The sequence below is a fragment of the Typha latifolia genome, chromosome 8 (assembly GCF_019914945.1).
Source record: "Typha latifolia isolate L0001 chromosome 8, TyphaL0001v2, whole genome shotgun sequence".
NCBI classification, from domain to species: Eukaryota; Viridiplantae; Streptophyta; class Magnoliopsida; order Poales; family Typhaceae; genus Typha; species Typha latifolia.
This window is the reverse complement of record NC_133093.1, coordinates 1,312,918-1,327,742: the sequence shown is the minus strand read 5'-3', so window position 1 is coordinate 1,327,742 and position 14,825 is coordinate 1,312,918. Positions and strand designations below refer to the sequence as shown.

General features: G+C 35.3%; 2 protein-coding genes across 5 annotated transcripts; both read left to right on the top strand.

Annotated features, from left to right (window-relative positions):
• Positions 1-88: 88 nt before the first annotated feature.
• LOC140793444 (serine/arginine-rich splicing factor RSZ21-like) lies at positions 89-5,578 on the top strand. Of its 4 annotated transcripts, XR_012109970.1 has the most exons (8): positions 89-228; positions 866-969; positions 2,056-2,144; positions 3,118-3,370; positions 4,081-4,200; positions 4,320-4,478; positions 4,619-4,885; positions 5,007-5,578. XR_012109970.1 is itself a non-coding variant. In XM_073144925.1 (6 exons), the coding sequence occupies exons 2-6, from the start codon at positions 881-883 to the stop codon at positions 4,357-4,359; spliced, it is 582 nt and encodes a 193-aa protein (XP_073001026.1). In that variant the 5' UTR covers positions 89-228; positions 866-880; the 3' UTR covers positions 4,360-4,602. The 4 variants fall into 4 exon arrangements, 3 of the variants coding, with proteins under 3 accessions (XP_073001026.1, XP_073001023.1, XP_073001024.1); XM_073144925.1 differs by lacking the exons at positions 4,619-4,885; positions 5,007-5,578 and having other exon boundaries at positions 4,090-4,200; positions 4,320-4,602; XM_073144922.1 differs by lacking the exons at positions 4,619-4,885; positions 5,007-5,578 and having other exon boundaries at positions 4,320-4,602.
• A 1,544-nt stretch (positions 5,579-7,122) lies between these two features.
• Positions 7,123-13,261, top strand: LOC140793936 (cyclic nucleotide-gated ion channel 17-like). The gene is made up of 7 exons (XM_073145718.1): positions 7,123-7,396; positions 7,719-8,220; positions 9,233-9,436; positions 9,563-9,876; positions 10,143-10,254; positions 10,896-11,132; positions 12,178-13,261. Exons 1-7 carry the CDS (start codon positions 7,344-7,346, stop codon positions 12,874-12,876), a joined length of 2,121 nt encoding a protein of 706 aa, XP_073001819.1. The 5' UTR covers positions 7,123-7,343; the 3' UTR covers positions 12,877-13,261.
• Positions 13,262-14,825: the final 1,564 nt, after the last annotated feature.

The following is a 14,825-nucleotide window of genomic DNA, read 5'->3' as shown; positions in this document are numbered from 1 at the left end:
TCTAAACTAGGTTTGTTTTTAAACTAATTCGAAAAATACCTGAGCTACAAAAGTACTTATTAGACTAAGCGCGTGGGAAGGCACTAAAGTCACCTGTTTCTCTAATTACTTTTGGGAGACGGGACTTATTTTTGCAAAAGAAAAGTCCCTAACCTAACCTTTCCGACATCGAAGTCGAGCATTTGCTCCTCTGTCTCATCGCCGCCCGTTGAATCGAGAAGCTTTTAGGTGACAAGCGATCTCTCGCTCTCTCGCTCTCTCGCTCTCTCGCTCTCACTTCGATCTTTCTATATCTTGTTACTATGACTCTTGCGATTTCGGATCTGATGCTGCTTCGTTGCCGTAAACCCTAGAAATCCTTTTGCAGATCTTTCTGTATGATTTTTCATAGTTTTCTTGCTGGATTCCTACTAAGATTTTGCCTCTTGACTGCTTCCATTGTTTGCAAAAGGAAAGCATCGTCGATTGATCAAGAAATTACTACTAGTTTGTTTCAACAGTTTCTTCTTCAGTATATTTGAGATGCTTTAAATTCCTATTTGTTTATTACACTAATTTCTACTTGTTTGTTACACTAGTTTCTTCTTTAAATGATCCATCCCAAACCCTACTATGTTAGTTTTAGATTTGGGGCTCCGGATCTAGAAGAATATGAGGTTTTCTTGCGTGTTAATTTCCAAACTTATGAGAAGATTCTATGTGCTCTGTCTTTTGCTATCTTTAATGCCATTTTTTGGTTATAGTTTTATGTGGAACACGTAAGTGATCCTTCTTTTTCTTTATTTTTATGACTACATCTTGTTAATAGCTTTTCAGTGGAGAACCGTGGTTTTGATTTCTTTTTCTTTTTTTCTTCTTCTTCTAGATTTCTTTGTCAAAGATGTCTCGTGTCTATGTGGGCAACCTGGACTCGCGAGTCACTGAACGTGCACTTGAGGATGAGTTTCGAACTTTTGGAGTTATACAAAGGTAAAGCGTTTTTTTTTTTTTTAGAAGTATATATTACTGCTCAGGTTCTACTGTTACGGACATCATTATAAAGAACATGCAAAAGCTCTTGATCACCCATCGAAACTAGCTGATCACTCTATCCTACCAACAATTGGAATAAGATAGAAAACTAGAAATTTGTAAGGTAATTTTGATCAATGCCTGACCAAATTTGGGTTATAAGGAGTCCGACTAATAGCTGGTGAACTCTAAAGAGGAGAAGCATTTTGGAATTAATTTCTTTGTTAAGGCAACTCCACAGATATATTCTTCTCAGCTGTAGGGATGATATTTGATATCCCAAATCTTGCTCCTTTCCCTCCTTGTAGCTTGGGTCAGTGTGTCTACTTTCTCCTTTCTTTCTCGCCTCAGTGTCCTCCATTTATGTTCTCGTCTATCTTTGCACTCAGGTGATTGTTTTCTTTCCTCTTTCTGTCACTCCCATTCTTCTCTTGTTATTTCCAAGTGTCTGGATCTTCCCTTGTTATCTCCATTCCCATACTACCTATTTATTCTATCAATCCTCTCCTCATTTCCTCTTCTGGCTGCCACTCATTGAGGTTACCAGTCCCTGAAAAGTTATGAATTCCCGAGACTAGATTTTATTCTGTAGCTCTAGTAGACTCCTGTTTTTGTTTCTGTTTTCAAGGTTGATTTAGGTATGCAGTTCTGCAAATAAATTGGTTTCAAATTTATTAGGGTCTTTAGTCAATAAAGAGATGTTTTACTGCCTATTATCAATCTATTGAATATATTTTGTGATTATGACCTGTTGAGATTTGAGAACATTTGTTCTCATCAGTTTTGTGTGATGAGACTCTAGAGTCTAGAAGCATACTCTAATCTCTGTGAAAAGATCATGTGCATCAATGAAAGAGATGTAAAATTGATCATTCCAAATGCTGTGCGGTCAAGCTGATTATTCTTCCAATGAAGCACAGTGGTATAGTTGTGTTCTGCTTTGAATTTTGAAATGTATTAAGCAATCTTTAAACAAGGAACTGCCGAGCTGGTTACATTTGTTCATTTAGAGTTTCTTTTCTTATTTACTATTTCTGCATGCAGTGTGTGGGTTGCTAGGAAGCCACCAGGCTATGCTTTTGTTGACTTTTCTGACCGAAGAGATGCTCAAGATGCTATTCATGAACTGGATGGTATGTGGATTTGTTGAAAATAATTCACTGCTTTTGTTCTTCTAAACTGAAAGTTATTAAACCATTCTTTGTTGAAAATCTGAATCATACACATAGCAGTATGAAGGTCTGTTAATGCTGTTAAGCATCAATATCCGGAACTTGTGAGATACAACTATCTAAGAGTACTGTGTTATGATTTAATTTCTTTTCATAAGTACTTTCATGTGGCATTTGCATACTTTATATTGTTTGACTGCCTTTTCTATGATACTTACGGTTTGCACTTCGCAGAGTTCAGCTTATGAATTAAAAATTAAACCCATTTTCCTTTTCTTAACATGAAATTTCTCCTTTTTTGCATCATAAAGGTTCATTTTAGGGGTGGGCCTATGATTAGGGGGCTTCACATTGATTGCTCCTCTTTCACTGAAAATTTGATATTAGCATCTCATGTATATGATGGCCCATTAAGTAGAAACATTTACTATTTAGTACAGGCAGTTAGTAATAGAGTGAGATTTTGGTCAATTAATTTCTTGCATGCTTGTCCTCTGTATCATGTAGAATGACTTAATCTGAAATTGTTATACGTGGTAAAAAGTAGTTAGGATGGGGAAGGGGAAGTTGTGTGGAAATTGTATACTCATCAGATAACACATGGTTTTACAGTCATAAGCAATGTCCAAGAGTGTTAATTACTTAAAAGTTCTATTTAACCAAAAAAGGGGAAAAAACTTAAAATTCCTACCTTGTCTTTCTAATAATAGCAATTTAGCATAGATATCTATATAACAACTTATCATTTTCACTGCATAAATAAGCACAGAAAGCATCTACTGTGTAGTGCATTTTTTATATATATTCTTGGTTGACTGTGTTGAGCAATATTTTGCCTTTGTTCTTACTACTGCTAACTAATCGGATGAAATTTGTCAATACGTTGATAATTAGTTAACTCAAGACGGCATCATTTTTGAATGTTTGTTTGTAGGTAAAAATGGATGGAGAGTTGAGCTTTCTCATAACACTAGGGGAGGTGGCGGTGGTCGTGGCGGTGGTGGCGGTGGCGGTGGCGGTCGAGGTTGTGACCGCTCTAGTGGATCTGATATGAAGTGTTATGAATGTGGTGAGGCCGGACATTTTGCTCGTGAGTGTCGTTTGCGCGTTGGTTCTGGAGGTTTAGGCAGTGGACGACGTCGTAGCCCAAGTCCTAGATACCGCAAAAGTCCTAGCTATGGCAGAAGGTTAATTTTCTATATTACCAGCTAGTTTCATGTCCTGAAATTCCATGTGCTGGTTAAATAATTCAATACTACTACTTTTTATTGTGTAATAATAATCAATGGAATTTTCACATCAACTTGCATTTACATGCAGAACTGTATTATTGCATCTGCATGTGTGTGTGTGTGTATATATATTCACACACAGACTCCACCAGCGCAGATATATGCAAGTATAAGACATAATCACGTAGGAACATAAGGCACACGTACATGTCTTCATGCCCAATGATAGATGAATATGGCATTATGTAGTTAATCTTGGTGTTATCTATAGTTAAGTAATTGGTTCTGTTATCTACATATTAGTGGATAGACATCCTTCCTTTAGGGGATGAATTATCCTAAGTTTATTAATTTAGTCAGTTACCAGATGGATTTTATATTTTCAGTTCTCTTGCTTTCTTCCTTAATACTCCTACTTCGAAACTTTATATCCTCGCGAATATTTTATACTCAACTTACTATTAGAGGGACCATGCAATACACTGAGTTATGCTTTTTCTGTCTTCGTTCTCTTTTGTTATGGGATTTTTGCATATAAGGCAGTATAGCATGAACAGATAAGATGGTGTCGTCATCAATTTCAATTAGACTTAATCTACATGCTTACTTAGATCTGCATCTTTTTTTTTCTCCGACCTTGTATTGGTACTAATTGCTTTCTGCAGGAGCTATAGCCCGCGCGATCATTCTCCAAGGCGCCGCAGTGCATCACCAGCTCGCAGAAGAAGTTACAGCAAGTCACCACCTCATCACCGTGGCCGTGATGAATCACCAGATGCTAACGGGTATGCATGCCTCATTCCTTCTCTCTAGTGTGTCAATTAATTATGCAAGTTTGATTACTGCTCAATATAACCCTTCAGATTCCATGATATATGTGACTTACAGTCAATGTTTTGATCAGAAAATCTTCTGCTAGAGAGAGGCGCCGAAGCAGGAGTTGAGAGAAATCTTGGCATGGTGTGGAACAAGATCCCTGTTGTCTCTTAGATTTTGGCTTTGTTGGATCTTCTGAACTTTGTTATGTCAGAGTATATGCTCTTGCCTAAACTGGTTAAACGTTGTATGAATCTCTTTTACCTTGATTTGCTTTGTGATCTTCATACGTTTTGCAGCTGTTGTTTAGTGGCTTGTGGAAATAGAACTTAATTTATCTATGTACTTTTAGAATACCACTGAATTGGTAACTTTTTGTTTGTTGAGGTATGCTTTCACGAGTCGCTAGGCAACTCTGCTGCTTTTGGCCTACACTGGCTTATTGCTTCTACTTTCGTGGTGTTTTGCACTCGCTCGCATCTGCTCTTCAAATCATTTCTGAGTATCTTCTTTGCTAATCGTCGTGTCCACTTCCCCTTGTTATACTCTATGGATGTGATGGTGCACCTCTTAAAACCTGTCACGGATCTAGCGCTTGTAGAGGGGAATGATGAACTGCTGCTCTTGCTGCTGCTTGTGCTTCCATTGGATCAGGTATGCGCCTTTTTTTTTTTTAAAGCAATTAAGGGGTATAGCTTTCTTACTTCCTGGATGTAACTGTTTTTAGGGCTCTGTCATTTGATTAGCCATTGTAAACCCTCTCTCTCTTTCTCAGTTCAAGTGTCATCTGGCTTCCGCTTCACTTGCGTTATGGGAGCTATATCTTTCTATGGATTTGTCAATGAGATATCGGTTTGAAGTGCTCATGATATGCGTCGTTTTATTTATTCCTCGTGTCAGTCTTCCAATTTATCATTGAGAAGGAATTATAAGGGAGGTTATGACACCGTTGACAAGGGATTGATGTCTAGCTCCATTACTGGACCGATATGCTTCCGTGGGTTGTGGAGAGAACGCAGTCAATTGGTGCTAGTATGCCTAATTATTTGTTCTGTTGTATATTACTTTCATCTCAATCGGTTAAGAAGAAGAAATTCTAGTCATGAGGTCGACATTAGTGCTATCTCCCCTATATTCTCAGTTGCAGAAGGAACCCTCTCCATAGATTTGTTTTCAAGTGTTTTTAGTCTTCAAAAATTTATTGATAACTTTAGTAGTCATTAGAATTAGGAGATCTATTCCTACCCTGTAAACTCCATATAATTCTTGGAATTGCACCTCCAAATATCTTTTGAACTATTTTGGAAGCTCTTGAATCAGTAACAGTGATGCTTGACAGGAGGAAAAGTTGGTTGCACTGAATTCGTCTAATTTTATGCTTTGCGATTTGTCCTTACATATGGAGGCAAAGTCTCCTGAGAGTTGATAATTTGTTCATGTATGCTTTTACCATCTCTTTGATGGAGCTCTCATGTCATGCAATGTCTGAAGTTCCATTGTTACTTCGCTGGAATATTTGTCTGGTACCTCTAATCTACAATTTCTTATGAAGTTTAATATACAGGCTATATGATGATTTTGTTTTTACTGATTCTACTGCATAAGAAAGCGAGGTTTAACATGCAAGATGCCATGAAATTGCAAGAGAAGCACGAAAGGATTGACTTAGTGTTTGCTAATTGACCTTGTATTCTTAACCAAGTGATGAGCTACCATTTGCTTTTGTATTATTTTCTTATCCGAGGGCCATAATTTCTGTGAAAACAAAACAAAAACAAAAACAAAAACAAACCAAAAAATTGTGGGCCAATTTTTTGTTTTTGTAGTTAATTACACTTAGAAGCCTGCACTACGACACAGTTTGTATGGTGTATTTGTGCACCAAAAAGCGCTTAACTTGTTTAAATAATCAGATTAGGCTTTTGTGCATAGTTTGTTCGTAAATTATGTGTATTTTACTACAGAAAGATTGTTTTCACTATAGTTTGCAAGAACTTAATTTTACTATTAGTAAAATTTGAAGAGTTCTTATTTTTTTTTGCCCCCATTTTTACATCATCGCTTATTTGTTATTTATGACACTTATTGCAATGTGCTAAAAATAAATAAATAAAGAGTCTCTGGAAAAAATGGGCCATACTTGAGACGTGTAGGCGTAATTATTTCCTTTTCTTTAAGAGAGAAACTGTGGGAGCTTGAGGATTTAATTTAGTACCTTTTGTTTTAGATTAAGAGTTTTTAGTATTTACATTGACTTCTTTTTTTCAGTTCCTTCTTTCAGTAGATAACAATCAAAGTCATTTTCTCTGATTGCTATTTTAAATGGGTCGGATTCATGAGTAAATTCTGTTGGAAAACTTGTTTACAGCTGATATTTATTTTCTGATATCATAAGTTCATATGATCAGATTAAACAATTAGGGATCCGAGAATTCTTTAATGTTTTCAGAAAAAATTCAATGTACCTGATGATTCCACACTCCACTGAGTGGTTTCTTAAAAAAAAATTAAAAAAAAAAATCTCACGTTTTTAGTAGCATTTGTTTCGATCTCAACAAAAGATAGCGTAGTGCTATTGAACAAGTAATTGGTCAATGAATATGACGAAATAACTAGTCAAGAATTCAAAATTTTGTTTGATGCTTTCTTGGAATTTAGCATTTTACTCGCATGATCAATGTCGACAATACTAGAAATTATAAAATGCCGAAAGGAATGATCTTTGTCTCATGTGCATAATATAAGCACTAAACTTGGAGAAGAGAGATTAATATGTAAACAATTGATCTCAACTCTTAATATAAACTAATTTGACTTTGGCGTGAATCGAGATAATGTACTAATCTTTAAGAAATGGTGAGATTTGTTAAACAAGTAGTAAGATGATCAACTTCTCCCCTCGCTACGAACTAAACTACCCTTAATAGTGGAAGCTTCTCTCCTCACTATAAACTTCTTCATAGGGAGAGGAAAAACAAAGTTGGTCTTGGCGAGCTCTTGGGTAGAAAGATGCCTCCTTTCGTTGAGTTATGAAATGGGTTTCGATTGTTGTGCGAACTTGTGAAGTGGGGGGAGTAGGATTACTTTGAGCTTGGCTTCAGGTTTTGGAGCAATGTTTGGATGGAACGTCGCAGTTGAGGAGGAGAATGAGAGGAAAACCGCAAGGTGAGTTGGAACCGACCCTTGTTTATTTCTCTAAAGAAGAAATCCAAAAAAACAAAAAAAAAAAAAGATTTTGTTGCAATTCATAAGCTTTGGAGTCGAATTTCGGGAAAAACCCGTTATACTATTTGCGTGGATTTAATGTTTGCGACTGTTTGAGATGCAACTGTTCTTTCTGGTAATGATTGAATTACTAGGAAACGAGATTGCAGTCTTTTGCAACAAGTGATCAACATGAGATGATATGTTCATTACTTTGGCTCTATTTGCTGGCACTTAATTAAATTTTGGAAACTTTTGTAGCACACCTTGTTCCTCTGTATAGGTTTGATCCTGAGGAGAAGCAAGAACATCCTAATAAAAAGAACCAAGTTCCAAGAGCTGGAAATCTTTCTGCTAAAAGAGTTGGCCGAAGATGTCTTGGGAGGACCAGAGGATGCCCCGAGGACCGTAAGCCGCAAATTAAATGGATACTGGATCCAGGGGGTAATGTTGCGTTGATGTTGAACTGGGTTTTCCTGATTTCATGTTTAGCTTCTATATGTATAGATCCTCTATTCTTCTTCCTACCACTAGTTGAAAACTATGGCAATTATTCGTGTGTTAGAAGTGACCAGAATTTGAGCACTGTCCTTACTTCTCTGCGGTCTCTTATCGACGTATTTTATATGATGCACATCATTATAAAGTTCCACACCGTGTATGTATCTCCTAGCTCCAGAGTTCTTGGGAAGGGAGAGCTTGTGATGGATCATAGAAAGATCAGTGGGAGATATATCAGATCAGGTTTCCTCATAGACCTTGTTGGAGCATTGCCTTTCCCACAGGTTCTTGTCAGTTTCCAAAGTTGACTATTTGGAATTAATGATTTTTGTATAGTTTGTCTTCATTTTGTTTGACATAACCTATACTAATACTTTTCTTCTTTGCTTTTTGAATTGAAACTCTCCAATCATTTATATAAGATGAGACACTGTCAAGGTCGCTTTCAATGCTGTGATGTGGATTCTTTTCTTGAAAAAGTTTTGGAAAGTTGCCACCAAATATATTCCTTTTCCTGAATAGTTTCTTGTATGTGAAGGAGGTATATGACCATGCCAAGGACATTTGCAACAAAGATATACATGAATTACTTTATATATAAGAGAAGAATATTTGCCGTGACATCAAGGAAATAGAAATATGTGAGGATCGTGATTTCAGCTGCTTTGGCCTATATGCAGCTATATGCTCTTTTACCAGTAGGATTTTTTATGGATAACTTCTGGCTTGCTATATTCTCTTGATCTAACATTAGTATACTGACTAGACTTCCAAATCATAAAATATAGCTCCATCAGTAATCTATATGTAGCTGGCATCTATCTCTATAGAAGAGGCCTAAACATCAAGTTCATGAAAGACCTACAATCTGGAGATACATTTCACAAATGATCTTTGATCATAGATGTAATAATTTAACGAGAAAGAGAAGGTAAAGCTTAAATTTATCCAAATTCTAAGTGGGTTATAATCCCCACTTTTCTAGAAAAAGGAGGTAGAGCTTAAATTAGAGAAACACTGGCATATGTGATTTTAACTATATATAGCATCTCTTATTGAACTACCTGTGACAAACTACATAATTTTGATGTTATGTTTCTGTTTCAGCTCTCGCATTACCAATATATCTGTGTAAAATCGTCCATTCTATCGTTTTAAATTCTTACGGAATTTTGTAATCCTCAAGCTTGTTAGATACAAGACATAAAGAGTAGGAATAGAAAACCAAAACAAATATCTACTTTTTCTCTCTCAAGAGGGGACTGTCTATTGATGCATTTCGTCTTCTTTCTGCAGATTTTCATCTGGATGGTAACGCCAGCAATTGGTTTTGATCGTACTGATACTCCTTTTCTCCTTGTTATTCTGATTCAGTTTGCCATAAGGTTATATTTTGTAATTCCTTTGAGCAACCGAATAATTAAAGTTGCTGGATTTCTTGCAAAGATTGCCTGGGGAGGAACTGTGTACAATCTACTGCTGTATATGTTGGCAAGCCATGTTAGTCTTCTTGCTTTACCATTGGTTACCATTTTATGATATGGGAAAAGGGCTAGAACACTCTTAAATTATCTTTCAAATTGCATTATAAGAAAATCACTATTGATTGACAGTCTTTCTTTGCAGGTTATAGGGGCAATATACTATCTACTTGCAATCGAACGACAGACAACATGCTGGCAATCACAATGCTTGTTGGAAAATGGCTCCCCTGATATGACGCCTTGTGAATTTAAGTACCTTGATTGTGACTTTTTGAGATGGAGCGATGGCCAAACTTGGGCAAATAGCACAAGTATTTTCACAAACTGCGATGCTAATAACAATGGTATCGCTTTCAACTACGGCATATATAGTTTTGCATTGCAATATGGTGTTGTTTCCACATCATTATCAGAAAAGTATTTCTATTGTTTATGGTGGGGGTTTCAGCAGTTGAGGTATGACATTATATAAGTGTATCCTATTGATGTGAAGAAAAAGTTTTCATGTTTGCTTTCTTTCAGTACTTCAACAACTTTACTAGGCTAATAATATATCCATATTCTTTTATTAAGACTAACAAGTAAGTTATTACATGTAAAATTTGATAGATTTAAGATGGCATTGCATATCCCTTAAAAAATCTTATCTACGTCAATGAACCTCTTCTTTAATACACTTGTGATGCATCTCTTTTTGGATGCATCTCTTTTTCTTTTTCCAGTACGTACGGGAACCCTCTGATGGCAAGTTCTTGCATTGGTGAAAATTTATTTGCCATAGGCCTTACTACTCTGAGTCTTGGTTTGTTTGCTCAGTTGATTGGTAGCATACAGGTACTAGAAATTTAGTCCTTTTCCTTCAAGGTTTCTTTACCTTTTTGTTTCCATTCTTTTTCTTTCATTTGTTCTTGAATTGATTTTTGGGGAGTTTAAAACTGTATTTTTCTGTAAACTTGCAGGCTATCCTTTCAATCCTTCTTTTTGAGTCACTTAAGATCTAAGTTGGACGTCTAGTTAGTTAGGCCTCCTCAGTCTGCACTACTTGACTTCAGTTTCTGTTCGCTAAGCTTGTAAAATGTGCTGCCATTCATTTAATCAAAGCATATGTTATATCTTTTATTTAACAGTACATTCATGGTGAACACACAAATAGTAGTATAATTGATTGTAGCTTGTCAAAAGTAAGATGCATCACATGCTTCTTATATTTCAACATGTATTTAGTATAAGATTGATTTTGATATTTAAATACTTTTTTGGCATCATATTTCTTCTACTTGTTATGCTTGCATTTGTGCAGTTTTCCATCATCAGTAAAATTATTTCTTAATAGTACTCGTACTGAAATTTCAGTGGACGATTTTCCATGTCTGTTAGATTTCAAAGTTTTCTATTCCTTACCCTTGTTTCATTGTTCATACAGTGCTCTAGATAAAATATTTTAGTGTTCTAATGGAATATCGAATTGCTTGCAGATCTACATCCGATCTATTAGCACAAAGCGTGAAGAGTGGAGGCTGAAGCAAAGAGACAATGAAGAATGGATGAAAGATCACCAACTTCCTCATGAGTTGCAAGAACGTGTTGGCCAGTTTCTCCAATACAAATGGATCGCAACCCAAGGAGTGGATGAAGAATCTATCTTGAAAGATTTACCTGCAGACCTTCGTCGAGATATACAACATCACTTATGTCTAGACCTTGTTCATCGTGTAAGTGGCTTTTTTACATTGTCCTAATATTTGAGTTAGTAGTGATAACATTTTCAGAGCTAGGACATACCAATACACAATTGATGCTGAAAGATGAGCTTCAAATTAAGAAACCTTTCATAGGAGTAAAATAGGAACAACTCATTTGCAAAAATAACTACAATCCTAAGAAATTTCTGATTTTTATGTTGTTTCATCTCTAATCAAATTGTTCCAAAACATTGTGATCCCTGGTACCATAAGTAAATTAGTATAAGAAAATATTGGGACATATCTCTCTTCAATAATTTTATCATGCTCACGGCAGAGTATCAAGCTTGAATTATTTTTGTTTTATTTTCTTGCTCTTCCAATCTAACTACCAAGATCTAACATTGCCATCCTTCATTTAAACACACCCATCCTAACATCCAGACCCATACTTATGTACTGAATTGGCTAGTAATAAACTAGCTATCCAATGGTTCATCACACATAGGAAGTAACCAAATTTTTTGTTAAATCAAATTCTCTCTAGTTAGATTCTTTTTTCTAGCATACTAACAGAAATCATGAACAAAGGAGTAAAAGAGTTCCTTACCTAGTTAAGACATCAATAACAGCAAATCCCAGAATTTTGAATCTGCCTGATGCAACAGTGAACTCTCATGGTGTTCCCTACATCCTCAGGGCGTCATCCTTTTTCTTCTCTAATATTGGTTAAGATAGAACTTGCATCAAATCTTTCAATTCTATCTGTGGCCTTTCCTATAGGAATCCACTCAAATCTCAGGGTGGCATGGTTTTGTGTTGCGTGGCACAACATCGGCATGTCCAGTGCAGAGGGTACCACAACCATATGAGACAGAAGGGTGCCTCTTATATTTTGGAAGTCTTTGTGTGTATGTGGCCTTGCTTTAGAGATGCAACAATTACCTCTGGAAGCTTGACTTCTGATTTGTAAAGTCTGGTAGTTTATCAGGATTAATGCATCAAAGATTCACCGTTACAAGCTGCAACAAATATATATATATTATTGTTATTTCTTTTACTTTACCATTTGCAGGTTCCTTTCTTCTCAGAGATGGATGATCAGCTACTTGGTGCCTTATGTGAATATATGAATCCCTTCCTGTGCATCGATGGGACATATATCATCCGTGAGGGTGACCCTGTAACTGAAATGCTCTTTATCATTCGGGGGAAATTAGAGAGCTCTACCACTGATGGTGGCAGAACAGATTTCTTCAACTCCATAATTCTAAGACCTGGTGATTTCTGCGGCGAGGACCTACTTACATGGGCATTACTTGCAAACTCCATCACCAACTATCCCTCCTCTACAAGGACTGTGAGAACTCTTGTTGCACTGGAGGCCTTTGCGTTACGAGCTGAGGATCTCAAGTTTGTCGCTGCCCAGTTCAGAAGGCTGCACAGCAAAAGGCTGCAGCACACATTCCGTTTCTACTCCTATCAGTGGAGGACATGGGCAGCTTGCTTCATCCAAGCTGCATGGCGTCGACATAGTATAAAGAGAATGAAGAAAGATCAAAGCAGCCGATGGGAGCCATTCTTCTCATTGGTAGAAGAGGAAGTAGATGGAACCCGTAGTTCAAGTTCTATCAGTGATGAGGCCTCACTTCCGGTGACGAAGATTGCTTCAATCTTTAGGAAACCTCGTTCCCAGAAGCCAGAGGAGCCTGGCTTCTCTGCCAACAGTAGTGCCTATTCTATGCTCCAGATCATATTTTTCTTACATGAATGACAGGAGTAATGCCATTTACTATGGAAGCAAGCCAGGTTTGGACTGTTAAAAGTTCGCGCTGATTTATATACTACAGAATTGAAGATTAAAAGTTCAGATCTTGCAACTTCTTAATCCATATATACCTCAGATTGGAGAACAGCAAGGTGACTGGATCCTACCAGAAATTGGAGCACTTGAAAACTTTGGTTATTTCTTGTGATAATTTTCGAAAGGTTGTAAAAGTATTCATTCTCTTCAATATCTTTTTCCCTATATTTAGGAGGTCATTCATACTGATGTCACAGCACTCTTTTGTTATAAAAAAAAATCAAAAGAAAAGGCATGTTACTCATGTAATTATGTATAGATCTTTGTCATTAATCTTGCTTATATGTCCAACAAATTCTTTGCAAACTTTTTTAATGCACTGTATTGCTTGTCAATATGATATTATCTAGTCTAGACCAAAGAGATAATATCAAGCTAAACTATCCTATATATATATAATAGGTTCTTCAAGGTATATATTTGATTCTTTGCACATGCATATGTTTTGATCTACCGAGATCAAAATTTCTTTTTAAATGAAACATATATATATATATATATATATATATATATATATATACATTCATCTTTAATTTTTGGGTACATTAGTATTAGTAACATTGCACCGTTAGTATTTTCACTTATTTAGCTCTAACAAAATATAAAAAAAAGATTATCATGTTCTAAAATTATATATAAAAACTATACAGAAGGTACATTTATAATTTTGATAAGATACACATTCAAATCTAATAAAAAATGACATGTATGTAATATATATATATATATATATATATATATATATATATATATATTAATTTGTCAAGGTATTCATCTAAATATCCCCTTTTAATCAGGACTAAATAAGTGAAAAAAAAAACACAAATTTTCTATTCCAAAACTAAAGAGCAAAAAACTAATGGGGAGGTTTTCTTTCATACAAATTGGCATGTTCGTTGGCATTCAAATGGCTCACAGCTTTCCAAACAGGTGGAGATTTTTTTTTAATCATAAAACCTTGTCACATATTAGAGTTTTAAAATTTTTTATCGAAATAGATTACCCTCAAACTTATTTACTAAATGGGTTCTAATTTACTGTAGCCCTACAAAAAAACGTTAATCAGTTTAGCGTTTTTATCACGAGATAATTCTTTTCCTAAACTGCTAAAAGAATAAGTTAAAAAAATTTATATACATAAAATGCTGAACATATCAGCGTTTTAAAACTAGATAAAAATGCTAAACTGATCAATATTTTTACTTACGAAAAAAATATTAATTAGATCAGCATTTTTGTTAGGACTACGGTGAATTAGATTTTATTTGATAAATAAGTTTGAGAGTAATCGTTCAGGTCAAAAAAAAAAATTTTGAAACAGGCCTAGTTTGGTTAAAAACTCCACATATCAACATAAAATCTTGTCACATGACATCTGAACGGAATCTTTTGATCCAGAGCCCAGTGGACAGTACTCAAATATACCTTTTGGGAGGCCCAAACTTTAAGGAACTATGATGCTATTTGTTGGCCACACTGGCCAAATGCAAGTACATATGGATGGTACTCCTATGTTTGTTTCTTTACTATACTACTGTATAAAGATAATATCTAATTTTTTTAATTTTATTTGTTTTGTTTTTTTATCCAAAGTAAAAAACTGTTATTTTTTTATTTTATATATTTGATCATACCACAAATCAAATTTGAAAATACTCCTTAAAAAATAATATTGCAGAGAATTGGATAAGCTTTTCAACGTATTTAAAATAATATCGATCAGATCTCGGATAGTTAATATATTTGTCATATTTTTATTATTTAAAATTCAGATTGGTATAATCATTGAATGCATTAGAAAATTTATGTAATTCTTTCTCAATTACTTTCTATTGTTAATATGCGGAAGAAACTAATAA

What these genes read in the sequence shown, in the direction of transcription:
- LOC140793936 (XM_073145718.1), top strand. Translation starts at nt 7,344, where the DNA reads ATGTTTGGATGGAACGTCGCAGTTGAGGAGGAGAATGAGAGGAAAACC. An exon ending in TGGGGGTTTCAGCAGTTGAG is followed by an intron (nt 9,877 to 10,142) that starts GTATGACATTAT and finishes TTCTTTTTCCAG; the next exon opens with TACGTACGGGAACCCTCTGA. An exon ending in AGTTGATTGGTAGCATACAG is followed by an intron (nt 10,255 to 10,895) that starts GTACTAGAAATT and finishes AATTGCTTGCAG; the next exon opens with ATCTACATCCGATCTATTAG.
- LOC140793444 (XM_073144922.1), top strand. Translation starts at nt 881, where the DNA reads ATGTCTCGTGTCTATGTGGGCAACCTGGACTCGCGAGTCACTGAACGT. An exon ending in ACTTTTGGAGTTATACAAAG is followed by an intron (nt 970 to 2,055) that starts GTAAAGCGTTTT and finishes TTCTGCATGCAG; the next exon opens with TGTGTGGGTTGCTAGGAAGC. An exon ending in AGTCCTAGCTATGGCAGAAG is followed by an intron (nt 3,371 to 4,080) that starts GTTAATTTTCTA and finishes TGCTTTCTGCAG; the next exon opens with GAGCTATAGCCCGCGCGATC.